This window comes from Erinaceus europaeus, chromosome X (assembly GCF_950295315.1).
Source record: "Erinaceus europaeus chromosome X, mEriEur2.1, whole genome shotgun sequence".
NCBI lineage: Eukaryota > Metazoa > Chordata > Mammalia > Eulipotyphla > Erinaceidae > Erinaceus > Erinaceus europaeus.
Window position 1 is genome coordinate 70,908,262 of NC_080185.1, and position 26,967 is coordinate 70,935,228.

Sequence of the window (26,967 nt, forward strand, 5' to 3'; positions counted from 1 at the left end):
CATAACTGACTTTAAACAGTTCACTGCTTTCACAACCTGCTCCACGATTGTCTTTTAATAGATCAGTATGCAGGTGTTTTTGCTTTCTCAAAAAGTATTGCCTAAAATATTATTACCTGCTGCTTTTCATTAATTCAAATGGACAACAATTTCTCCACTTCTGATATTTGTGGCTTTTGCTTAGTCACAACCTGTGCACCATTAATTGTTTCTTATTTTTCACCATCAAAGTTATATGTGTTCTAGGTATTTTGTACTCATTAATGAGATAAGACACATAGCTAACATGCTCATACTTAGCTATTATCTGATTTTCTTTTCTGTTATTATTCTCTCTGATTTTCTTTTTTTTTTGCAGCATGGCATTACTAATCTTCTTCAAACTTATGATGACTTGTAAGAACAAAAAAATTTGAAATGAAAAAAATAAGACAATAAATTACATGGTTGGGTTCTGCACTGAATGTGAGCTACTGCAAGACTAACTTATCAGTCTTTGGTTCATCTGGTGAGATGGTATGCAGAGCTGTGTCTTGACTCATAGATTTTAGCAAGTGTTATTGAGTTCTGAGCACAAGTCAAGTGCTATGTACTTATTCCCATTTAAATGTGTTAATACTGAATTCAATGAGTTTAAAATTCAATGAGTGCTTAAATATGACTGTGTTTGTGTTTTTTTTTTTAATTTATAAAATGGAATCATTGACAAGACCATAGGATAAGAGGGGTACATTTCCACACATTTCCCACCCCGCCCAGAGCACCATATCCAATCCCTTCCCTTGATAGCTTCCCTATTTTTTATCCCTCTGGGAGTATGGACCAAGGATCAGTGTGGGGTGAAAAGGTGGAAGGACTGGCTTCTGTAACTGCTTTTCCGCTGAACATGGCCATTGACAGGTCGATTCATACTCCCAGCCTCTCTTTCCCTAGTGGGGCAGAGATCTGGGGGAAACGGGGTTCCAGGACACATGGTGGGGTCCTCTGTCCAGGGAAGTCAGATTGCCATCATGGTTATGATCCGGAACCCAGTGGCTGAAAAAGAGTTAAGATATAATGCAGAACAAATTGTTGATTAATCATAAACTTAAAGGCATAAATATTGCAGGGGAAAATTGGGGTCTCCGCTTTGGAAAAAGCTAGTAGGTCTGTTTTTGATATATTCCAGAGGGCCCATGACTTTACTAGTTTTTGCCTAAGCCTAATATCTAATATGCAGGAGGACCTAGGTTATTGTCTGGGGAGATATCATAGTTGGAAAAAGGGACTAGAAAGCTGGATCAAGGAAGAGAATAGTTCCCTAATATGGGGAAAGTACATAAATATTGTCAACTGCAAACCCCACTGGTTGGGTCTGGGTCCCATATTCATCACAGGAGCTTATGTAACCTCTGCACTATGTAGATATGAGTTTGCATTCTATGGTCACGGCTAGGAACATTCCAGGCTGCACTAATTTCAGGACTGATCTTCCTCTGGTAATAGGTAGAGTATGTTGTCCAACCTCCCTTTGGTGAATGGAACATTCTTTACCATTGTTGATCCACACTGAGGGCAAGGTCTTATGGGGGCCCACAAAAGGGGTCCATTATGTTCTTCCTGATGGAAATGACCAGTGACCGTGGCGAGAGGGATCTATTAGAGGTCTAGGCCCATCATGTCTGTGTGGAAACCCCAGGGCTTCCTGACTAGGGCCCCAGGTGATGGGGTGGCCTGGTTGTGACCTAAGAGTCATCATTAATTAATGCCAGTCTCTTGCCCCTATTCAGCTTTTGTAGCCCTTACTTTGTCTGACATGGTTAGTTTTGTGTTTGTGTTTCTTTTACCCCTAATTTTCATGATCCTATAGACTTGAACAGCAATAAAACAACCTATATATTATGTTATACTTTGCATTGTGAAGCTTGCCATACTACCATCCAAAGCTGCAGACTTTTCAGGTAATCTCTGGAATATCCTTCATTGTTTCACTTAATGAGCTTGGTATCATGTGATTTGTTTTATATTCAGGTCTTCCTATTCAAGTCAAATTTATTATTGATCAAGTAAAATTAACAACATATAAAGTGTTGGCTTTACATCTTCACTTCCAGTCTGTACCCTTTTAATTCCTTTCTCTTGCCTACTTGATATGGAAAGGACTTGAAGGCATCATCCTAAGTGAGATAATCCAAAAAGAGAAGGACAAATATCAAATTATTTCACTTGTAGGTGTAACTTAAGAAATAAGTATGGAGTAGGGAAATGCAGAGAGAAACTTGAACTGCCTGGAGTGTACTGCACTAAAGCAAAGATCTCTGGAGAAGGATGGAGAAGGGCGGGATGATGATAACATTGGGGACCTGATACATGATGATGGAAAAGGGCCTAAGTTGTGGGCCCTTTGAGAGTGTTCTGAAGTGAACTTTCATGGAGGAGATGAGAGATTGTACTCACGCGTCATCAACAGCACTGTAAATAATTAGCCACCCCCATAAAAAAAAGCAACATGCACACAAATAAACAGAAGAAGAGGCATATGTTGTATATATTGCATCAAGCATAGACCTACTACCCATTCCCAGAGAAAGATAAATCATTACATTGGTTTCCGAGAAAATGGTAAAAAGCTTTATTGCTATGTCACCTTGTGATTAGAGGCTAGAATATACTAAGCAAATTAATCTGCACACCTTCTAAATATTGTACTTACACAGCTTGCAACTTGGGGTGGACTAGAAAGCTAGGATATAAATTTGGGGGTCATCAGGGAAGAGTCCAAGGCCTTCAAATCTTTCCACCTCCTAGACCATACGTCATCAAATTCATTTCTATTATCATACCTGTAATTGGTCTTAACTATCCTTTATTATTGAAAAAGGGCAAGGTGAGTAGAATGGTGTGGAGTTGTAAGAACTTGATGTCCTTTGATCTTTTCCAAATTTAGTTTTAGCGTAATAACTTTTGTCAGAATACTAATAGTTAAGTTTAAGTGAATTTATCAATCTCAGTGTATCTCTCACCCACCCCCAGATCAATATCAGACAGCCTAGTTCTTCTGGGTCCTTGGTTTCCTGTTGGGAATATGTGGTGCCTATTAAAGCCAATAAAGAAAGAGGAAGGTGAGGCAACATGAATAGATATTTTAGCATTTTCATATGACATAACAATGAAGGATGAGAAAACTGTAATAACACAAATTCTAAAAACTATTTAATAGGATTGCTGCTAAAGCAGAATCATCTTTTGGAATCCAAGTGCTTGGGAAGTTGATTGCTGGAGAATGGATGATTAAAGATTTATGACAAAAGCTGACTCACACCACATGGCTGACGTTAGACCTCTCTTTCTTTTACTTATTCTCAGTGTAATATCATTTTATTTATTGGGCCTAAGACATGAACATCAAGCCAGGACCATAACTTCTAGGAACCTAATAAAACTACCATTTTTACTGTTCAAACCACTGCTTATCTAGGCAAAATTTTTGTTTTACACTGTTTATCACCAGCAAATTTGTTTCATTTGGTAATAGTAATTTAAATTTATATTTATTCATATGTGCTGAAAATGTACATAAATTTATTAGAAATGTCAGATAAGATATAATATGGGAAATGTAGAATAATGACAACCCCAAACACAGTAGACATTCAATATAGTCAATACTGAACTAATTCTCATGTCTTTAAATTAGTAATTAATCATGGTTCTGCGATATATGCACATACTGCCTCAATCTTTATATTTTCACCATGTCTTTATGCATTTTACATTAGAGAGAATAATTATTTTCAATCACTTTCACAAATAAATATCTTCATAAGAAAGAGATTTGTTGTTATTTTCTGGGGGAAATTGATGTTTTTATCATATCCTGCCAGCAATATCATAGTTACTGAAGAAATGTTTAAGAAAAGATATAGAATTTCTATTAGACTAAAACCATCTGTAAAAACTTTACCTAGAAATACAATTTGATCATAACTGGAACTTCATCACTACAGGTTAACTTTTTTTTTTTTTCAGATAGACAGAGACAGACCTAGAGAGACAGAAAGAAAGACATTAAAATAACAAAGCTTCCCTCAGTATGGTGGGAACCAGGCTCAAACATGAATAGTCCCCGTGACAAAGCAAGTCCATTATCCAAATGAGCTAACTTGTCGCCCCACAGGTATATAAAATGAAAAAGTGAGAGGCTGGGTGGTAGCGCAGCAGATTAAGCACACATGGTCTAAAGTGCAAGGACCAGCTTAAGGATCCGGGTTCGAGCCCCTGGCTCCCCACCTGCAGGGAGGTCGCTTCACAAGCAGTGAAGCAGGTCTGCGGGTGTCTTTCTCTATCCCTTTCTGTCTTCCCATCCTCTCTCGATTTCTCTCTGTCCTATCCAACAACGATAAACAACAAGGGCAACAAAAGGGAAAAAATAGCCTCCAGAAGCAGTGGATTCGTAGTGCAGGCACCAAGCCCTAGCAATAACCCTGGAGACAAAAAGAAAAAAAGAAAAAAGAAGTGCCTTCAATTTCATAGAGAACCAGGCCTACGTTATTTTCACACTTTGCTTCTACTAGCAGACCCTGATAACTTCAATTATCATGGAAGAAGACATTAATTTCTGTTGTTCCCAAAGTTAAATTAAATAACTATGAACTGGTCAGTAGTTTACCTGTAAGAGTGCAAACATTTCTATGTGCAAGGACCTGGGTTCAAGCCCCCAATACCCACATGCAAGGGGAAAGCTTCATGAAATATAGCATTGCAGGTATATTACAGGTATCTTACTTTATATCTTTCTCTATATACCCTTCCCTCTCAATTTCTCTCTGTGTCTATAAAAATGAAAGAGAGAGAGAGAGAGAGAGAGAGAGAGATCACAAGGATCAGTGAATTCATTGTGTAGGCACTGAGCCCCGGCAGTAACCCTGATGGCAAGAAATTTTAAAAAATATATAAAGAAACACTTAGACAAAGTTATAATTGAGTGGAAGAGAGTGTTTGTTTTAATTTTACTTTTAACCAAGCACTGATGAACCACTCTCCCTGCTCATGAGGCGGGAGCGGATCACAGAGCTGCCATGGCGGGACAGTTGGTCACGAAACTCTGAGGCCATGAAATAATATATAATTGGATCCAAAAGGCAACAGAGACTTGCAAGGCATAGAGAAAAAGGATGGAAATACTGTGTGCTTTGGACAATTGGACAACTCTTAATGATCTTTTCCTTTACCATGGTATAAAAAATAAAGTTAATATGATAGGGAGTGAAGCAGATAAAGAAGACAGCAGCACACATAAAAACCATCCGCAATGCTTTCTGCCTCTCACTGATTCCTTGGAAAGCCATTGGTGGATGCTTCAAGGACATTGTAGTTTTCCAGGTACACCATGCAATGATGAATACTGGGATCACAAATCCTGCCAGCTCAGCAAATGTAATCATTACAGCTAAAGTCACTACATTCATTTCTTTGTAATCAAGATCAGCAAAGCAGGACTCAGTTTTGTTATTTATATGACTTCTCATGATAGGAAATGGCAAACAGGCAGTACCCACGATGATCCAGATAGCAGCACTGATGCCCACATCATATCTACGCTTCCAATCTCTGGCCTTGAAGGGTTTGAGGAGGAAGAAATACCTCTGAAGACTGATGCAAGTCAGGAAGCAAATGCTGGCATACATGTTGAGATACTTCAGGTAGAAGCACAGTAGGCAAAGGGCCTTCTGGAAAGGCCAATGATGACTGATGTAGTAATATATCCGGAGTGGTAGGGACAGCACATGAGCAAGATCAGCCACAGAAAGGTTGATCATAAAAATGATGGCTTTATTTTTCTTGTTGATAAAGCGGAATAGAATCCACAAAGCTGCACTGTTGGCTAGAAGACCAGGAATGAATATGAGCATGTAGGTAGCTGCATAGAGGGAATACTGAAAAGTCACATCAGTAATATTGCAGTTAATCTCAGCATTGCTAGTACCGTTGCTACCCATCTTGAATTTTTCTGTATAGTCATCAAGGTAAGCCGAGGAATTAGGATCTCTGACCAACACAAAGAAAAAAAAAAGTATAGTGGTTAGTTAAAGAGTCTTTTAATCCACACTCAAATATATCTTATATTCTTACAAAGATTTGGAATATTGGAGTGAAAAAGGAATTGCCTAAATATGAAGAAAAGACTCAGTCAAAATTTCTAACTGAATCATTTAGGGAAGCATAAAATTGTCCTCCCAGATTGTCTAAGATATTTAATACAGTGTGTTGGTCTCAACACAACATTTGAGTCTCTTTTTATCCCCAAATTTTACTTGTCTCAAGTCTTGACATGTAGTGGATACTGCTTATTTCCAATTGCAATGATAGAAATTCAACCTCACCTTTCAAAGTTCTCTTACTTTTCCTCTGTCTGTAACCTTGCCTTGTCTTCTTACCTTTGAATGTCAACACTTGGAAATAGTCTTGCCTCACTAAACCTTCATTGTCTATGTACTGGATGATTTTTAGGACAAGAAATATTTCCTCATTATTCTGTGATAACAGCAGATTATTTTCCTATACTTTTTCTTTCCTTGTTGGCTTGAGTCTTTTTGCTAATTTATGTGAAATTTAATATACAATTTAGAAGATGAACAAGACTATTTCCCCTTTTATCATCTTGTAAAAAGAAGCCAATTCTCCCTCAAAAGGAAATTCTGTATGACAACATGAACATAGCAAATTATCCAAAAATCACAGTGAATATTAATGTTATTTACATAAATCATGGTAAGGTCTTGTATGGAACCTTTGGGGCTTTGCTCATTTTCTTCATGCTTCTTTTGATCCATACCATTTGATACTACCTTTGTTGATCTCAACCACATCAATGCAACCAGTGCCAACTCGACATTTTATACTTCAGACTATGTCCAGAGACACCGGGCCTGGATGTCAACCTTCCAGCTCTATTACTCTACCACGAAGTAGTAAATGCTACCATGGCAACATTTTATTTTAAATTTCTTTATTGAGGGATTGATGTTCTACAGTCGACATTAAATACAATAGTTTGTACATGCATAACATTTATTTCCATATTTTTGTTTTTGCCTCCAGGGTTATCGCTGGGGCTCAGTACCTGCACTACAAATCTACTGCTCCTGGAGACCATTTTTGTTGCCCTTATTATTGCTGTTATTGTTGTTGGATATGACAGAGAGAAATTGAGAGAGGAGGGGAAGACAAAGGGGGGAGAGAAAGATAGACACATGCAGATCTGCTTCATCACTTGCGAAGCAACCTCCCTGCAGGTGGGGAGCCGGAGGCTCAAACTGGAAACCTGAGGTGGTTCTTGAGCTTCACGCCATGTGAGCTTAACCAGCTGCACTACCACCCAACTTCCATTTCTGTATTTTTGAAATTAATACCCAGATGTGGAATAATTTCATGTACAGAATTTCTATTTTTAGGTTTTCTTTTTTTGTCCTCGGGGATCACCATGCTACTTTCCATAATGACTACATAAATTTACTTTCAGTGTATGTAGATTCATTTCTTTCCACATTCTCTCCATCATTTATTGCTTTTTGTCTTGTGAATAATGACCAATTTTACAGATATAAGATGAAATTTTATTTTTATTAATTTTGTTTCCCTATTATTAAGAAATAATGAGTATCTTTCATGTTCATTGGCCATTCCTTGTCTTCTTTTGAGAAGTATCTATAAAGGTTCATTGCCAAGTTTTTAACTGAGTTGTGTTTGTTGTTGTTATTTATTGGACTTATAATTTACAATACATACTCCCATATAGTAACATGACTTTTATAAATGTGCTAGCATTTCCTGGACGGGTGGCCATGGAGTAACAGGGAACAGAAATGATCACTGCCCCAAAACAACAAATAACTACAACTATCGCCCCTAACAAAGTCAACCAAATACAGGTAAAACATTCACAGTCTCAGTTGGGTGGTAGGACTGAAGCAAAACACAAGAATTTATCACTTTTGGCAGCATAGCATAGGGCCATTTGCCTCTATATACAGCAATCTGTGAAGGCAGCACACAGTGCTGGCAGTGAGACAAGGGAGTTTATGACCTTTCAATCTTTGACTCAGGAGTTTTAGCCTTCTGAATTTCAGGCAAGGACACACCAAAATAGCAGGGAGCATTCACTACCATAGGTAATTCATCCTGTTGCCCAAACATAAACCTAATTAATAGCAGCTGGTGGCAACTAACCAGCTAAACAGGAGTTTGTCCTGTTTCTATAAAGGCAGCTGCAGCACAGCAGTAAACCACTGAAGTTTGATTACAGACTGAATAAATATATACATGAGCCATAAGTAGCACAGAATATTAAAAAATAATAATGATTAAAAGGCCCATCCACAGCCCCCAACCCCTGCATCACAAAACAAATAAATGAACAGAAGCCTAGAGATCACAACGATAGCACCACCTTCTGGCCAGCAATAACCAGCAAAATAAATGTGTAAACAGACAAATAGAAGGACTAAACAATAAAGCATGCCATATCAGTCAGATAAAAACAAGGTAGAGGGACTCGTAGAAATTACAGGTGTAGAGAGACTATCAGAGAGAGACTACAGACTGCGTTTGAGCCCCCAGTTCCCACGTGCATGGGGAAAGATTTGTGAGTGGTGAAGCAGGGCTGCAGGTGTGTTTCTCTCGCCTTCTCTATCAACCCTTTCTTCTCGATTTTTGTCTGTCTCTATCCAATAACTAAATGAAGATAAAAAATATTTTTAGTGGTCCGGGAGGTGGCACAGTGGATAAAGTGCTTGACTCTCAAACATGAGGTCCTGAGTTCAAGCCCCGGCAGCACATGGACCAGAGTGATGTCTGGTTCTCTCTCTCCTCCTATCTTTCTCATCAATAAATGAATAAAATCTTTAAAAAAAAATTTTTTTTAAAGAGATAAAACTCATTATGAGGACTCTTCAAGGATCTAACCAGAGTAAAGAGAAACATATTCAAGAGTTGAAGAAATATTTCAACTAGGGATTAAGAAACACAAAAGGGCTCAAAACATAGTTCTTTAAGAAGAAAGAAGGCATGAAAAAAGAACTTCAATCAGAGTACACTAAGCAGTTAGAAAGCATGAAAGGAAGACTTCAAACAGAACTGCAGGGACTGAAAAGCACTGAGTGCAGTTCAAGCTCAGTTAGAAGGCTTAGGAAGTAGACTCACTCATGCAGAAGAGAACTTCCAATATAGAAGATATGGCTAGTCCACTCTCAATTTGAAGATCAGGAAAAGGAAAGGCTTACAAAGGATGAAGTGACTATATGAAATCTCAGATTCCATCAAAAAGTCAAATGTAAGAGTTGTAAGAAAATCTGAGGAGGACGATAGGGTCAAAGGACCATGCACTGGAAAAATTTTCAGGGAAATTTGAGCTGTAAAGTTTCCACTTAGGCAATTCTCAGAACATACATATTCAAAATGCAGAACCATGCCCAGGTACATGAATGCAAAACAAACACCAAGGTAAATTATTGTAAAACTATCAAAAGTCAATGAGATTGAAAAAAAAATTGCAGGCTTCTAGGTAAAGTGAAATAGTAGCATACAAAGATAGATTTATCAGGCTTTTGTCAGACTTCACAAACCCTAAGGCAAGGAGAATGTTGAATAATACATTCAAAGTGCTAAAAGAGAGGGAATTCCAGCTTTAAGTTCTGTATCCTGAAAAATTATCCTTCAGATAAATAAATGTCTTCTCAAATATACAAAAACTAAAGAAATTTGCTATAATTAACTAAACCTTACAAGAATTACTAAATAGAGGCCCACAAGAAGAGAGGAAGCAAAGGAATACATATTCTAAGCAACGTGAACAGCAGTAGACTAAGAACACAACAAAAATAGGAAATAACAACGAAACAGGAAAGGGGGGAGTTAAATGACAAAGAACTTATATCAAGGAAGTCAGGCTGTAGTGCAGCGGGTTAAGCGCAGGTGGCACAAAGCACAATGACCAGCATAAGAATCCCGGTTCGAGCCCTGGCTCCCCACCCGCAGGGGAGCCACTTCACAGGCGGTGAAGCAGGTCTGCAGGTGTCTATCTTTCTCTCCCTTTCTCTGTCTTCCCCTCCTCTCTCCATTTCTCTCTGTCCTATTCAACGGTGATGACAACAATAATAACTACAACAATAAAACAACAAGGGCAACAAAAGGGAATAAATAAATATTAAAAATAAAGAAAGAAAGAAGTTATATCAAACATTAGATAATCAAGATCAACTTAAATAAGACCTTTTCTAGATACACAATTTTATTTATTACACTTATTGTAACCACAATTCAAAACAAGGATCAGAGATTTATAGAAAGTACAAGAGAAATCAGTGAGGAACTCCTCACAAAAACTCATCCACACAAAGGGTGATAGAAACAAATGGGCAAATAATCAACAATTTAAAACAAATGCAAAGAAAAATCAGAAAGAACCTAAATAAACCAAATATATTAATAAACATCCTAAATGTGAATGGCCTAAATCAACCTGTCAAAAGATTCAGAGTAGCTAAATGGACTAAAGAACAGGATCCATTCATTAAATGTCTTCAGGAAACACACATCGAAAGAAAAGACAAATGGAAACTTAATGTAAGAGGCTGGAGCAAGATATTCCAAGCCTATAATTCAAGAAAAGATGGGGGGGCAGGGATAGCTTTTTTGTTCTCTAATAAAGTAGACTTTCAGGTAAAGAGAACAAGCAGAGACAAAGAGGGACATTACATAGTGGTCAAAGGACTAATCCAACAAAAAGATATAACCACTATAAATATATACATCCAAACTCAGATACTACCAAATATATATATATATATATATATATATAAAATGTCTCCCTTAAGTTTAGTATATATATACTAAACTTAAGGGAGACATTAACAGCAACACAGTAATAGTAGGATTTTTAAAATGCCACTTACAGCAAGAGATAATCTGGACAAAAAAATCAATAGAGAAATAATGATCTTAAATGTAACCATAGATAATATACATAGGGGAGTCCGGCGGTGGTGCAGCAGGTTAAGCGCACATGGTGCAAAGTGTAAGGACTGGTGGAAGGATCCATGTTTGAGCCCCTGGGAGGCAAACTCCTTGCAGGGGAGTCACTTCACAAGCAGTGAAGTAGATCTACAGGTGTCTGTCTTCTCTCTGTCTTCCCCTCCTCTCTCCATTTCTCTCTGTCCTATCCAACAACAATAACATCAATAACCACAACAATGTTAAACAACAAAGGCAACAAAAGGAAAAATAAATAAATATTTAAAAAATAAATAATAATAAATTTTAAAACTTTGAAAAAAGATAATATACATAGATAACATACATTCTCTATATAATAGCTATACACAGAAATTTCAATCCCAGAAGAAATGAATACACATTCTTCTCAAGTACACATGGAATAATCATAAAGATTGATTATATGTTGGGTAACGAAGACAACCTAAAAAATTGTAAAATTTAAAATTATAAAATTTATCTTCTCAAATCATTATGGCATAAAACAAGGAATGATCAAAAAAAAAAAAAGAAAGAAAGAAAATGCCCCAAAGTTTGGAGACTAAACAACACTTCTGAACAGTACATTGGTCATTGAAGAGATCAAAAAATAAATTAAGATTTATATCTTTATACCAAGGAAAATGAAGAAACCAGCTATAAGACCCTATGGGATGCAGCAAAAGCAGTCCTGAGAGGAAAGTTCATAGCAATGTAGGACCACATTAATAAAGTGGAGATAGCACTGGTAAACTATCTAACAACCCAACTAAAACAACTAGAAGTGGAGCAACAAAGAGACTCAACAGTCAGCAGAAGACAGGAAATGGTTAAGATCAAAGCATAAATCATTGAAATAGAAAACAAAAAGACCACTAGAGCTGGTTCTTTGAAAAGATAAATAAAATAGATAAACCACTAGCTACACTTACAAAGATAAAAAGATAGAGCTATGATAAAATCACTCAAAAACAGTAGAGGATACATTACAACTAACCATGTAGAGATGCAGAGGATCATACAAGACTATTACGGACATCTGTATGGAACTAAATTTGACAACTTAGAACTGCATACATTCTTAGAGTCATAACAACTGCCAACTGCCAACCCTGACACAAGAGGAAGTAGATAAACTTAATAGGCCAGTCATTAGTGCAGAAATTGAAACAGTAATCAAAAGCCTCCCCAACAACAAAAGGCCATGTCCAATGGCTATACTAATGAAGTTTATAAAACATTCAAAGAATTAACACCCATCCTCCTCAAACTCTTCCAGAAAATAGAGGAAGAGGGAACACTCTCAAACACATTCTAATAGGATAACACCTCCTTGATGCCCAAACCATGAAAAGACATTACCAAAAATGAAACTATAATCCTATATTTCTAATGAACATTGATGCAAAAATACTGAACAAATTTTGGCTAATCAAAATCTACAATATATTAAGGGAATAATCCACCAAGACCAAGAGTGATTTATCTTTGGGAAACAAGGATGGTTCAACATCCACAAGCCCTTTGACCATTATGTAGTGTCCCTCTTTGTCTCTGCTGTTCTCTTTACCTGAAAGTCTACTTTATTAGAGAACAAAAAAAGCTATCCCTGCCCCCCCCCCATCTTTTCTTGAATTATAGGCTTGGAATATCTTGCTCCAGCCTCTTACATTAAGTTTCCATTTGTCTTTTCTTTGGATGTGTGTTTCCTGAAGACATTTAATGAATGGATCCTGTTCTTTAGTCCATTTAGCTACTCTGAATCTTTTGACAGGTTGATTTAGCCCATTTGCACTTAGGGTGTTTACTGATATATATGGTTTACTTATGTCCTTTCTGATTTTTGTAAAAAATTACATGATTTTATCAACTGATGCAAAAAAACATTCAAGGACCAACACCAATATATGATAAAGGCCCTCAAGAAATTGAGACTCAAAAGAAAATCCCTCAACATAATAAAGTTATATATGATAAACCCATACCTTACATCAAACTCAAAGGGGAAAAATTAAAATGTTTCCCCTAAAATCAGGAACTAGACAAAGATGTTCACTCTCACCACTTTTATTCAACATAATCCTAGAAATTCTCATGATCACAATCAGGCAAGAAAGAGATATCAAAGGAATCTAAATCAGAAAATATGTAGTTAAGCTATCATTATTTGCAGATTATATGTTGACATATCCAAAGGACCCCAGAAACTCTGCCAATAAACTACTGGAAAGCATCAACAAATTCAATAAAGTAGCAGGTTACAAAATCAATACCCACAAATTCATGGCAATTCTCTACAAACAAAAAATGGGCCAGAGTTAATGAAAGTGAAGGAAGCAATTCTATTTGCAATCGAATCCAAAAAGATAAGATATCTATGAATAAATCTAACAAAGAATATGAAGGACCTTGTCAAGAAAAACTATAAGACACAGTGGAATACTACACACCCATTAAAAATTGCAATTTCACCGCTTTCAGCACATCTTGGATGGAGCTTGAAGAAATCATGTTAAGTGAAATAAGTAAGAAACAGAAGGATGAATATGGGATGATCTCATTCTCAGGCATAAGTTGAAAAACAAGATCAGAAAAGAAAACACAAGTAGAACCTAAACTGGAATTGGTGTATTGCACCAAAGTAAAAAACTCTGGGGTGGGTGAGTGGGGGAAAGAATACAGGTCCTGCAAAAGGATGACAGAGGACCTAGTGGAGGTTGTTTAGTTATGTGGAAAACTGAGAAATGTTATGCATGTACAGACTATTGTATTTACTGTTGAATGTAAAACATTAATTCCCCAATAAAGAAAAAAGAAAAAGAAATGGAGGGGGGATAGGGGGATGTGAATAGATTCACACAGAACAGAGGGAGAATACGAATGTAAGTCAATGGACAAAGTATGAGATGCCATTATTGGACACTAGCAGCCACAATACACTTGTTATCTGACTAAAAAACAAAGCAACAACAAAAAGAAATAGTGGATGACACAAAGTAATGGAAGGACATCCCCTATTCATGGATTGGACTAATAAACATCATTTAAAAGGCAATTCTGCCAAAAGCAAGCTATAGATTCAGTGAAATGGCTATTAAATGGCAATGATAGATTCAAGAAAACTGAACAACTTATTAAAAAGCTAACGTGGAGTTTAAAAAATTATTAATACAAAAAAAGTACTCCTGAGCTAAAAAATAAAAAATGAAGGAATTACAATAACTGACTTCAGGTTATACTACAAAGCAGTAGTAGTTAAAACAGTGTGGTATTTGAGCAAAAGTGGAAATATGGACCAATGAAATAGGATAGAAAGCCTTGAAAACCCATGTATATTTAGGCACCTCATATATGACAAAGGCGCCACATCTGCCCAATGAGGAAAATTTGGTTAACAAGTAGTGTTGGGAGAACTGGACAGCCATATGTAGAAAAACAAAAAATGAAACTAGACCACCAATTAACACCATCCACCAAAATTAACTCAAAATGGATAAAAGTTTTATCAATATGTCCTACTATGTATTTTATAAATAGATTAAAAATCTGGATATTAGACCTGAAAGTATAAAATACATAGAAGAACATATTGATTAAACATTTCAAGATTTGAACAAATGGTACTATGTCAAATTAAAAAGCTTTTGCACATGAAAAGATAACTCTATATGTTGGTATGCTTCTAATACCCCCTTCTGTTTCATTTGGTTTAATCCCCCCTGCTTAACACTGCATTTTATTTACATAACCACTGTATTCTATTTACATAACCACTGTTAACAAGCACCACCCTCCCTCCAGGGCATTGGTGGTTCAGTGGTAGAATTCTCACCTGCTCCGCCCCCTCTCCTTGTCATACCCTGATTTTTACTAGTCACTTTTCTCTCCACCCTCTCTGCATCACATCCTGTTCCCACCCTACTGGGCTAGTATATTTATAAGGACAAGATTGTTTGTAGTTTCAGTTTAGCTTAGCTTGGTATAGATTGCGCTGCATCTGCATGAATAAAGAGATACTGCGTACAACCCAGCCATGAGTCCCAGGTCATCTGTTACCCGCCCGTGAAGCCAGCCCGGCGAAAACAACATATGGCGCCTACAATGTGGGACCGGACCTGTGCAAATCCCAGATAAGTGAAGACTTTGCCTACCTATGCACTATGGTCTTCTCTTCTACTTATGAAGAGGTTTGCCAAAGCCTCTACTGTTTCATCATGAGACAGTTACTCTGTCTCTAGAACATTTTGCTCTGGGCCACACTTTGTTTCCCTGTCCGGGAACTTTGGTTTCTTGTGACCCTAATCATAGAGCTTGGGAGGTGCACTGAGATTTCTCCTTGGACTTTCTGGATTCCCTCTCCCATGATTCCTGAGGAAAAGGACTGCATTTTGCTCTGGGCCACAATTTGGTTCTTTATGACCGTGATTGTAGACCTTGGGATATGCATAGGGATTTCCACTGGGACTTTCTGGACTTCTCGCATGTTTCCCATGGAGAAGGACTACTCTAATTTGAGGAGCGTTCTCCAGTACCCTGGCAGTCCCCAAGAATGGAGACACGTGGTTAGTTCTACTCTCCTGATTGGATGCTTTCTTCGATGGGAAGATGCTTTTAAAAGTAGATTCCTGAAGCAATACAGCAGGAACAATCAGAAGCACCCCAATGGAATTTTGAGGAGCTTTTTGGACTAGGACACCCTCCGGGGACTCTTGATGATACATGGTGAGATCTGTTTCATAAGAGAGTGATTTGAATGATTGAATTTTTGTATGGCACTGACTTAAAAAAAAATGTTAGACGCAGCCATGATTTCTAGAGACATCCAGAAATAATCCAAAAAATTGTTTTTTCCCTCCTTTGATTTCTTTTTTACGTCTTGGCATAAATCTGAAATGTTTAATCCTGAAATGGTATGAGTTATGTGCGGGGCAGACAGTGCAATGATTATGTTAATTATTCTCATGCCTGAGGCTTCTACTGTGGTTCTTCTGTTTACCTTTCCACATTTTATTGAGTTTAAACTGTTTAAACAACCTTAAAATCATACTAGAAAGGACTTCCAATTATAATGGAGTTACCAATTATAGTAAACTTCTAATCTGCTACAAGTTTTGTTTGACAAGTAAGTGAATTTCAGCTGTCAAGTCTTCACATGAAAAATCATCTACTCAAATGGAATTCCTGGAAATCCAATTGGATCCTGTTCTCTGACATCGCCCACAAGATGGAATGACTACAACACACCCCCAGAAACCAGTGATATGACCTGGCACGACCTGAAGAAACAGATTCACAGACTCCAAAGATCATTCTCTACAGAAAAGCATAATTCTGGTGGCCGACATTCCCCATTGAGACAGACATGCAGCGTTTCATCCCTTGGCATTTTCTTCCATGGTCATCTACTTTGGACTGACACCTCCATCGGACTTACTGGTACACACTGCTGTGTTTCTCAAAGACTAACTTCAGCCAATTGCCTTGAGACTTTATAGACCATGTTCCCTCGCCTGCAGGCTCTGTCCCCAGAGACAGAAAACTTCCCCTCCTTATTAGGTCATGCCCACAGAGGCAGGAAGCGCCCTTTGAGGCAAGAGATGCCCCCAGAGGCATGAAGCGCTCCCAGAGGCAAGAAATGCCCTTTCGCCTGCTAGGCCTTGCCCTTTGAGGCAAGAAACGTTCCCCTTGGCATCACACTGGTTATTGCTGCTAGCCTATTTTATTTTCCATGTCTTATGCCAGTTCTTTTGAAAATGCCTGTCCGATATAGGTTTCTGTTCACCCCACAATCCTGATACTATGGCCATTAGTTAAAAAGAAAGGGGGAATTGTTGGTATGCTTCTAATACCCCCTTCTGTTTCATTTGGTTTAATCCCCCCTGCTTAACACTGCATTTTATTTACATAACCACTGTATTCTATTTACATAACCACTGTTAACAAGCACCACCCTCCCTCCAGGGCATTGGTGGTTCAGTGGTAGAATTCTCACCTGCTCCGCCCCCTCTCCTTGTCATACTGTGATTTTCACCAGTCACTTTTCTCTCCACCCTCTCTGTGTCACATCGTGTTCCCACCCTACTGGGCTAGTATATTTATAAGGACAAGATTGTTTGTAGTTTTAGTTTAGCTTAGCTTGGTAGATTGTGCTGCATCCTGCATGAATAAAGAGATACTGCATACAGCACAACCATGAGTCCCTGGTCGTCTGTTACCCACCCGTGAATCCAGCACGGTGAAAACAACATCTATAAGGATAAACAGCAAACCAAGCAGTGGGGGAACAGACTTATAGAGGATAATTCAGACAAGCAGCTGATATCAAACATCTACAAAGAATTCATATAGCTCAATGCAAACAAAAAGAACAAGCCAATAAAAAGTGGGCAGAAGATATTAGTAGTCAGTTCTTTAAAAAACAGATACACATAGCACACAAACATAGGTGGAAATTCTCCAATCCACTCATCACCAGAGTAATACAAACTAAAATTACATCTCTTGCCATCTCACACCTGTGATAATGGATTCATCAACAAAACAGGAGAGAATAAATATTGGAAAAGATGTGGAGAGATTGGAACTCTATTAGACTGCTTGTGGAAATGCAAAGTGGTTGGAGCTCCAGTAACAAAATCGGTTAGCACACTGTACTTATATGGAAATGCAAACGGGTACAACCACTATGAAGAACAGTATGAAGAATCCTTAGACAAATACAGATGGAAATACCATATGACCCAGCAATTCCACTCCTAGGCATTTATCCAAAAGAAAAAAATAACACTAATTTGAAGGGATATGTGTTCCTCCGTTCTCATAACTGCACTATTCACAATAGCCAAAATATGGAAACAGACTGGCAGAGGCAACATGGCGACTTTGGAGCCGCAGCTGCCATGAGCTCCAAGAGGCAGCAGCTTGCAACCCGGGATCCTCTGAATAGGGTAGGATACTGGGAAGTCTGTAGAAGGGAGAACATAGGCTGGTCAGAGTTACACAAAAATACAGTCCCATGACGCTCTCTAGGGCTGACAAACGGAGGTCAGGGGCATAACGGAAAATCCTTTGATAATTTCTGAGCTCACTGCTCCCAACCCCAGTACAAGCCCCCAGAGGCAGCAGGGCAGGATCTAGCAGTCTCCCTGCTGAGCTATTTTCTTTACCAAGATTCCTGTCTCACCAGGGGTGTCATTCCAAGCCTCTTCCTTTAACTTCTCTTTTTTTTTAAGTGGCTGGAGCTCTATCTGAGTGACAAAATACCTGACTGATCAGAGCCTCATCCCTGCCTGGGAAAGACTACCTGGAGGGTTTTCTGTTCCTTTGTTTGTTTGTTTGTTTGTTTGTTGGATACTCCTTACAACTGGCTGTCTTTGCTCAGGATGCCTGCAGCCAATCAAGTGGTCCAATCTGTAGACTGTTATGGGTTTTCTACTCTATTTTATTTAATTTTATTACTACTATTATTATATACAAGTGTCCCTTTAACATCCACCGTCTTCAGGTTGCCCAAAATTAACCATTGTTATTTTTTCCATTGCTAGGTGACTGGGTGTGGTGTCCTATCTACTGTGAGTGGAACTTGTTTCTCTCTACCTCTTCTCTCCACTCTTCTTTATCCCTCCTCCTAGATAATTAAAAAAAAAACTTTCCTTTCACTGCTCTTCCTTTCTTCTTCCTTCTTTCTTTCTTTATTTTCATTCTTTTCTTCCTATCTGCATCTTTTGTTTTCTGAATTCACTGATACTTGCTTGTGAGTTATTTTGGGGAAGAAATCTGATTCAGAGTGGACTCTATGTGTGTGTGTCTTCTCTACTTCCCTTTCTCCCCTTTTTATCCCTAGAATTTATAGTGGACAGTAGCTTTGCATAATTGTCTGTTCTTGATTTCCCTTTTTTCCTTTCTTTTTCTTTTTCCTTTGTTTGGTTGTTATTTTTTTCTTGGACTAAAGGTGTTGTTTAGCTAAATGGTATTGGTTGCACTGAATCAATCCTTGCCTCATTACTATTGTAATTTCTGAGGTTGGTGACTGCACTTGACATAAAGGTTTTTTTAGTATAGTGTGGCTTGTACTCTAAACACAAAAACTGAAGAACAACAGAACAGAAAAATAAAAACCACATCAATAAAAAATGGTTAAATCAAGAGCAAATAAAACTGCTACCACAATGATTCAAGACAGGAGCCCAGAAGAAACTCCAAATCAGTCAGAAGTAACCATAGATAATAAAAGTATGCAAGCAATAGTAAACATAATAATCACAGAAATGAAGACAACTATGAAGGAAAGAGCTATAAGAATTAGGGAAACAACGGAGGAGAACCTCAAAGAAAACACAAGCTACCTCAAGGTAATTAGAAAAATGAAAGCTGAAATAGCTGAGCTAAAAGGCCAACTAGCAGAACAAGCTAATGCTACAACTGAACTGAAGAAAGAAGCTGAGGGAAGGGAAAGCAGATTAACAGAAGCAGAAAACAGAATTAGCCAGACAGAGGATGAGCTAGAGAAAACAAAGAAAGAGGTAAAAGAGCTCAATAAGAGATTGAGAGACACTGAAAACAGCAACAGTGACATATGGGATGATCTCAAAAGAAGTAACATTCATATAATTGGCCTACCAGAGGAAGAAAGAGAGGAAGGGGAAGTAAATATTCTAGAAGAAATAATGGAAGAAAACTTCCAGACCTAAACAACAGAAAGGATATTAGGATTCAAGAGGGGCAGAGTCCCAAACTGAATCAACCCAGACCTGAAGACAGCTAGACACATCATAGACAAAATGAAAAGAAGCAAGGATAAAGAAAGGATCCTAAAGGCTGCAAGAGAAAAACAAAAAGTCACATACAAGGGAAAACCCATAAGACTATCAGCAGACTTCTCCACTCAAATTCTAAAAGCCAGAAGAGAATGGCAAGATACCTATCAAGCCCTGACTGAAAAAGGGTTTAAACCAAGTGTATTATATCCTGCTAGACTTTCATTCAATCTAGATAGAGGGATCAAAACCTTCTCAGACAGACAATAGTTAAATGAGGCAACGATCACCAAGCCTTCCCTAAAAGAGGTTCTAAAAGACCTCTTATAAACAAGAACATCACCATATATCAGAGCAAATAAAAATTGTTGAATAATGGCACTACAATACATTCAATACATAATGTCAATAAATGCCAATGGATTAAATTCACCCATTAAAATACACAGACTGGGAGGATGGATCAGAAAACACAACCCAATCATATACTGCTTGCAAGAATCCCACCTGACTCAACAACACAAACACAGATTTAAATTGAAAGGATGGAAAACTATCATACATGCTAATGGGCCACAAAAAAATACAGGAAGAGCCATTATCCTCCCTGGCACCATAGACTTTAAATTAAATAAAGTAATAAAAGAAAGGCAAGGCAGTTACACAAAGATTAGAGGATCAATCAACCAAGAAAATTTAACAATTATTAACATGTATGCACCTAATGAGGGACCATCTAAATACATCAAAAACCTACTGAAAGAATTACAAAACTACATCAATAGTAATACAATAATAGTGGGAGACTTCAACACCCCACTATCACACATAGGCAGATCAACGAAGCAGAGAATCAACAAAGAAACAAGAGAATTAAATGAAGAGATGGACAGAATAGACCTCCTGGACATTTTTAGAGTCCTTCACCCTCCTAAAATTGGAATACACATTCTTTTCAAATCCACACAACACATACTCAAGGATAGACCACATGTTAGGCCACAAAGACAGTATCAAAAAATTCAAGAGCATTGAAAACATCCCAAGTATCTTCTCAGACCACAGTGGAGTAAAGCTAACATTCAACAACAAACAGAAAATTACTAAAAGTCACAGAATTTGGAAGCTCAACAACATACTGCTTAAGAACCACTGGGTCACAAAGGCACTCAAGTAAGAATTTCAAATGTTCCTGGAAACAAATGAAAATGAAGACACAACCTATCAAAATATTTGGGATGCAGCTAAAACATTATTAAGAAGGAAACTCAGAGCCAAACAATCACATACTAGAGAACATGAAAAAGCTCAAATAAATTACCTTACTGCAGGCCTTAAGGACTTAGAGGAAGAACAAAGGGACCCTAAAACAACCAGGACAGAAATCACTAAAATTAGAGCAGAAATAAACAATATCGAAAATAAGAGAACCAAAAGATCAGTGAAGCCAAATGTTGGTTCTTTGAAATATTAAACAATATTGACAAACCCCTAGCCAGACTCACTAAAAAAAAACAGGGATAAGACCCAAATAAATATAATTGTAAATAATAGAGGAGATATCACAACTGACACCACAGAAATACAGAAAATCATGCAAGACTTCTATGAAGAACTATACGCCACCAAGCTAGAAAATCTGGAAGAAATGGAACAATTCCTAGAAACATATGCCCTTCCAAAACTGAACCAAGAAGAACTACAAAATCTAAGTGCACCAATCACAGACAAAGAAATCAAAACTGTTATTAAGAATCATCCCAACAACAAAAGTCCTGGACCAGATGGCTTCACAAACGAATTCTACAAAACTTTCGGGAAACAGCTAATATCTATACTTCTAAAGCTCTTCCACAAGATTGAAGAAACAAGAACACTCCCTTCCACTTTCTATGAAGTCAACATCACCCTGATACCAAAAGTAGATAGGGACAGAACAAAAAAGGAAAACTACAGACCAATATCTCTGATGAACATAGATCAAGAATATCAAACAAGATCCTGGCCAACCAGATATAGCAGTATATCAAAAAGACTGTTCATCACGACCAAGTGGAATTTATCCCAGGAATGCAAGGCTGGTTCAACATACTTAAGTCAAACAATGTCATTCACCACATCAATAAAAGCAAAACCAAACACCATATGATTATCTCAATAGATGCAGAGAAAGCCTTTGACAAAATCCAATACCCATTCATGCTCAAAACACTACAAAAATGGGAATAGATGGGAAATTCCTCAAGATAGTGGAGTCTATATATAGCAAACCTACAGCCAACATCATACTCAATGGACAGAAATTAAAGCATTCACCCTCAGATCAGGGACTAGACAGGGCTGTCCACTACCCTCATTACTCATCAACATAGTATTGGAAGTTCTTGCCATAGCAATCAGGCAATAGACAGACATCAAAGGAATACAGATTGGGAGAGAAGAAGTCAAGATCTCACTATTTGCAGATGATATGACAGTAAGCATAGAAAAACCTAAAGAATCCAGCAGAAAACTACTGGAAGTTATTAGGCAATATAGCAAGGTGTCAGGCTACAAAATCAATGTACAAAAATCAGTGGCATTTCTTCATCTGAAGAATAAGATATAAGGAATCACTCCCATTCACTGCTGCAGCAAAATCAATAAAATACCTAGGAATAAAGCTGACCAAAGAAGTAAAAGACTTTTATGCTGAAAACTATGAGTCACTATTCAAGGAAACAGAAACTGATACCAAGAAATGGAAATGGAAAGACTTCCCATGCTCAAGGATTAATATCATCAAAATGAATATTCTCCCCAGAGACATATACAAAGTTAACGCAGTAGCCATCAAAGTTCCACCAAGCTTCTTTCAGAATATAGAACATAAACTGCAGTCATTTTTCTGGAATAAGAAAACACCCAGAATTGCCAAAACAATCTTGAGGAAAAGAAACATAAGTAGAGGCATCACACTCCCAGGTCTCAAACTATATTATAAGGCCATCATAGTATTCTCTAATTGCATTCCAGGAGGTTCACTTCCTAACAAAGTCTCAAAACCTAGGTATAGACTATAGGAGTTGTACCCCTCTTATCCTATGGTTTTGTTAATGTCTCCTTTTTTAAATAAATTAATAAAATGTAAAAAAAATATGGAAACAACATAGTGCCCTTTGACAGATGACTAGATAAAAAATTTATGGGGCATAGACTCAATGGAGTATTAATCAGCAATATAAAAGATGATTTTACATCCTCTGGAATAAAATGGATGGAACTAGAGAAGATTTTTCTTAAGTAAGTAAGGAGGGAAAGGAAATCTACAGGGTGGTTTTCATTCATTTGTGGAATTTAGAAAACTGAGCACATGAACTTGAAACAAACCAACAAGCAAAAAGCCAACCAATATCCAGACTGTAAAAGATATGGTGATTATTTATTTAAGGGAGTTTGGTAGGAGGAGCATAGAACTTTGGTGGTAGAAAATTATAATCCTATTAATTAATAATCTCATAAAGTACTATAAATGTAATATACCAGGGGAAATACATTTAATATTTCACTTCTCTAACTGCCTAGACCATAGCTCTAAGTGTAGATATTCTCTTTGGCCTAAGTATTTAATATTTCAGATTTGTGAGATGTTCAAACTCAAACTGGGCTTAAATTGTTCAAGGAGATGTGTGTGTGTGTGTGTGTGTGTGTGTGTGTGTGTGTGTGTGTGTAGTTTTTTTTTTAATCTAAGTTAGCTACAACTTTAGGCCAGAGAGTTCAAAACCATATGGCCCTGTCAGTAACTAAGATATGGTGACATCCAGCTACCCCTAAAGGGCACAAAGCACAGTGAGGTTAAGTATATTACTGTAGATTCTAGCCATTGGATTTTCATATTAATCAAACTTGCAACTAACTTGATTATAATACTAATTGACTATTGCTCTTTTATACTCTTTCTAAGACTACATGAAACCCTTCAAATTCTTTTTAAGATCTTCATTTCTCTTAGTCCTAGAACCCTAGGATTAACACCATACTTCTTGATATTTCTTCTCTCTGATTCCTTACCATGATACTACCTCTATTGACCTCAACCAAATAAACTCATAAACATTTAATGTCATTATAAAATGACATTAAAATGTCCTAAATTTGTGAGCCATGTGGTGGCACACCTGGTAGAATTCACATGTTAGCTCCTGATCCCCACCTTCAGGTGAGATGATTCAAAAATGGCAATGCAGCTGCAGTTCTCTCTCTTTCTTCCTCTCTATCATCTCTTATCTCTCAATTTCTCTATGTCTGCATCAAAAATAAATTAATTAAACTTAAAAATCTTAAATCTTTAACTTCACTGAATGTTAATGCACTGAACTAATGCATCAAAAGCCATTGAATAGGAATGTGGACCAAAAAATGCAGTCCAACCACATGCTGTCTGTAGGAGACCCACTTGACATGACAGGACAGAAATAATCGCAAAGTGAAAGAACAGAAAACTATCGTACAAGCTAATGGACCTCAAAAAATGCAGGGACAACCATAATCATATGTTATAAAATTGTCCTAAAAACAATTAAAGCAATAAAAGATAGGAAGATATACTACATAATGCTCAAGGGCTCAGTCAACCAAGAGGAGCTCACAATAGTTAACATATGTTCTCCAAAGCAAGGAACAACAAAATATGTAAAGCATTTACTGATAGAGTTGAGAAGGTACAATAGCAAATAAAAAATAGTAGCAGATTTTAACTCCTCATGTTCACAAGCAGAGGGATCAAGTAGGCACAAAATTAATAAATGAATATTTGTACTGCAGGAAACCAGGTCAAGCCTACTTTAGGAGAGAAATGGTGGAAAACCTCTTAAAACAGCTTTCAGAGGCAAACCTCTGTAGTACATGCTGTACAGCTTTCAGGGGAAACCCTCCGTGTGCTACATGCTGTGCGTCAGCTTTCAGAGGCAAACCTCTGTGATGAATATATGCTGTGAAACAGGTCTCTGAGGAAAATCTCAGTTTGCTATATGTTGTAAAAACCACCAGTAGTTGCTCCTGACCTTCTCCCAGACTAGATTAGAAGAGACTGTCTCAGACCAAAAGGACAAAAATAATTACATAATAATTTGGTGACAACCCAGATTCATGGAGAAATGGGACAAAAACTGCCATCTAAAAACACCCCAGTAAACATGCTCCGTATTCCATTCCCTGAATAGTTTCGAGGTTCTTTGCCTGAGTGTTTCATTTCCCTTTCCTCCTTTAGACCCCATAGAACTGGACTCTGCGATGTACAAGTTAGATCTATTAGACATCTTCAGAATTTTTCACCCCCCAAAAGCATAATATGGATTCTTCTTGAGTTCACATGGAACATTCTCACAGATATACCACATGATAGGTAACAAAGACAACTTCAATAAATTCTAGAGCATTAAATCATTCAAAGCATCTTTTCAGACCACTGTGGAATTAAACAAAAATTCAGCAACAAATAGAAAGTTAAAGAAAATCCACACACATAAAAAATCTATAGTATATTACTTAGTATGTATTAGTTCAGAAAGGAAATTAATATGTTCCTGGAAACAAATGAAAATAAACAAATTATCATAATATTTGGGACATAGGCAAGAAGTACTAAGAGAAGAATCCACTGGCACACAGGCACACATTGGGAAACAAGATGAAAATATAACTACTTAACTTCTGAACCAAATAATTTAGTAAAAGAATAAAAAGAACAAGGGTAAATCCAAAGCAAGTAGAAGGAGTGAATAATAAAAATTAGAGCAGAAATAAAGAACATTTAAAACAAAAATAATACAAAGGATTGATGAATCTAAGAGTTGGTTCTTTGAAAGAGTAAATAAAATTGTCAAATTCCTGGGGCAGAGTAACTAAAAAGAGGAGAAGATCCAAATAAATTGTATTATAAATATAAAGGAAGATATCACAACACAAAGGGAAGAGACACAGTAAAAATCCATAATATCATGTGAGGTTTATATGAACAACTATAAACCATCAAACTAGAGAACCTGAAGGGAGTGGATACATCCTAAAATTTATACAATCTCTCAAGACTAAACCAAGAGGAACTGGATATCATGAACAGACCAAATGAATCTGAAGAAATTAAAACTAATAAAAAAAAATTTCCCCAACAACAAAAGTACAGGTTAAGTTTTTTTTACATATGGATTATATAAAACCTTTAAGGAAGAACTACTACCTATACCTTGTAAGCTCCTCCAAAACATTGAAGACACAAAAATACTCCCTAAGTCCTCAGATTCCCAAATAGACATGATGGGCCTAGACCTCAAAAAAAATCCCTCTCTCCATTGTTACTGGTCATTTCTATCAGGAACAACAAAATAGACCCCTTTGTGGGCCACAATAGGACCTTGCCCTCAACGTGATCAACAACGGTAGATAGAGAATGTTCCATCCTCCAAAGGGTGGCTGGACAACATACTCTATGCTAAACCTGAGGAAGATGGGTCCTGATATTGCGGAAGCTTGGAACATTCCTACTCATGACCACAGAATGTGAGCTCAGATCTACAGGGATGCAGAGGTCACATAGGATCCTAAGCAGAATATGGGCCTCAGATCAAATCCATAGGGTTTAGAGTCAACAATATTTATATACCTTTCCCATATTTGGGGAACTACTCTGTTCCCTGATTCAGCTTTCTGGTCCTTTTGCCAGCCATGACATCACCTCCCCATACAATAAGTTGGATTCGCCTGCATATCAGATTTCAGGCTCAGGGAAAAAAAAAACTAGTATAGCCACAGGACTTTTGAAATATAACTAAAATAGGCCTACTAGCTATCAACAAAAAGGAGACACCCCCCCCACACACACACACAACTCATTATCTGCACTATTCCAGCCTTTAGGTTCATTATAGTTCAACAGTTTGTTTGGCTTTGTATGTTAACTCTCTTTTCAGCCACCATGTTCCAGATACTAGCATAATGCCACCCAGACTTCCCTGAACAGACAACCCCACCAATGTGTCCTGGAGCTCTGATTCCAGACTGGTAGTATAGATCAAACTGTCAACTCCCACGTTCAGCAGGGAAATAATTACAGAAGCCAGACCTTCCACCTTCTGCATCCCTCAATGACCTTGGGTCCATACTCCCAGAAAGTTAAAGAATAGGACAGCTATCAAGGGAGGGGATGGGATATGGAGTTCTGATG

At 37.4% G+C, this 26,967-nt stretch overlaps 1 protein-coding gene across 1 annotated transcript in view; it reads right to left on the reverse strand.

Annotated features, from left to right (window-relative positions):
- Positions 1 to 3,179: 3,179 nt before the first annotated feature.
- Positions 3,180 to 26,967, reverse strand: part of P2RY10 (P2Y receptor family member 10) — a 51,059-nt gene continuing 27,271 nt past the window's right edge. The window contains exon 3 of the mRNA XM_060183683.1: positions 3,180 to 6,027. Within this exon, the coding sequence (XP_060039666.1) occupies positions 4,995 to 5,978 (984 nt within the window). The 5' untranslated portion in view covers positions 5,979 to 6,027 and the 3' untranslated portion in view covers positions 3,180 to 4,994. The remainder of the gene's footprint in view (positions 6,028 to 26,967) is intronic.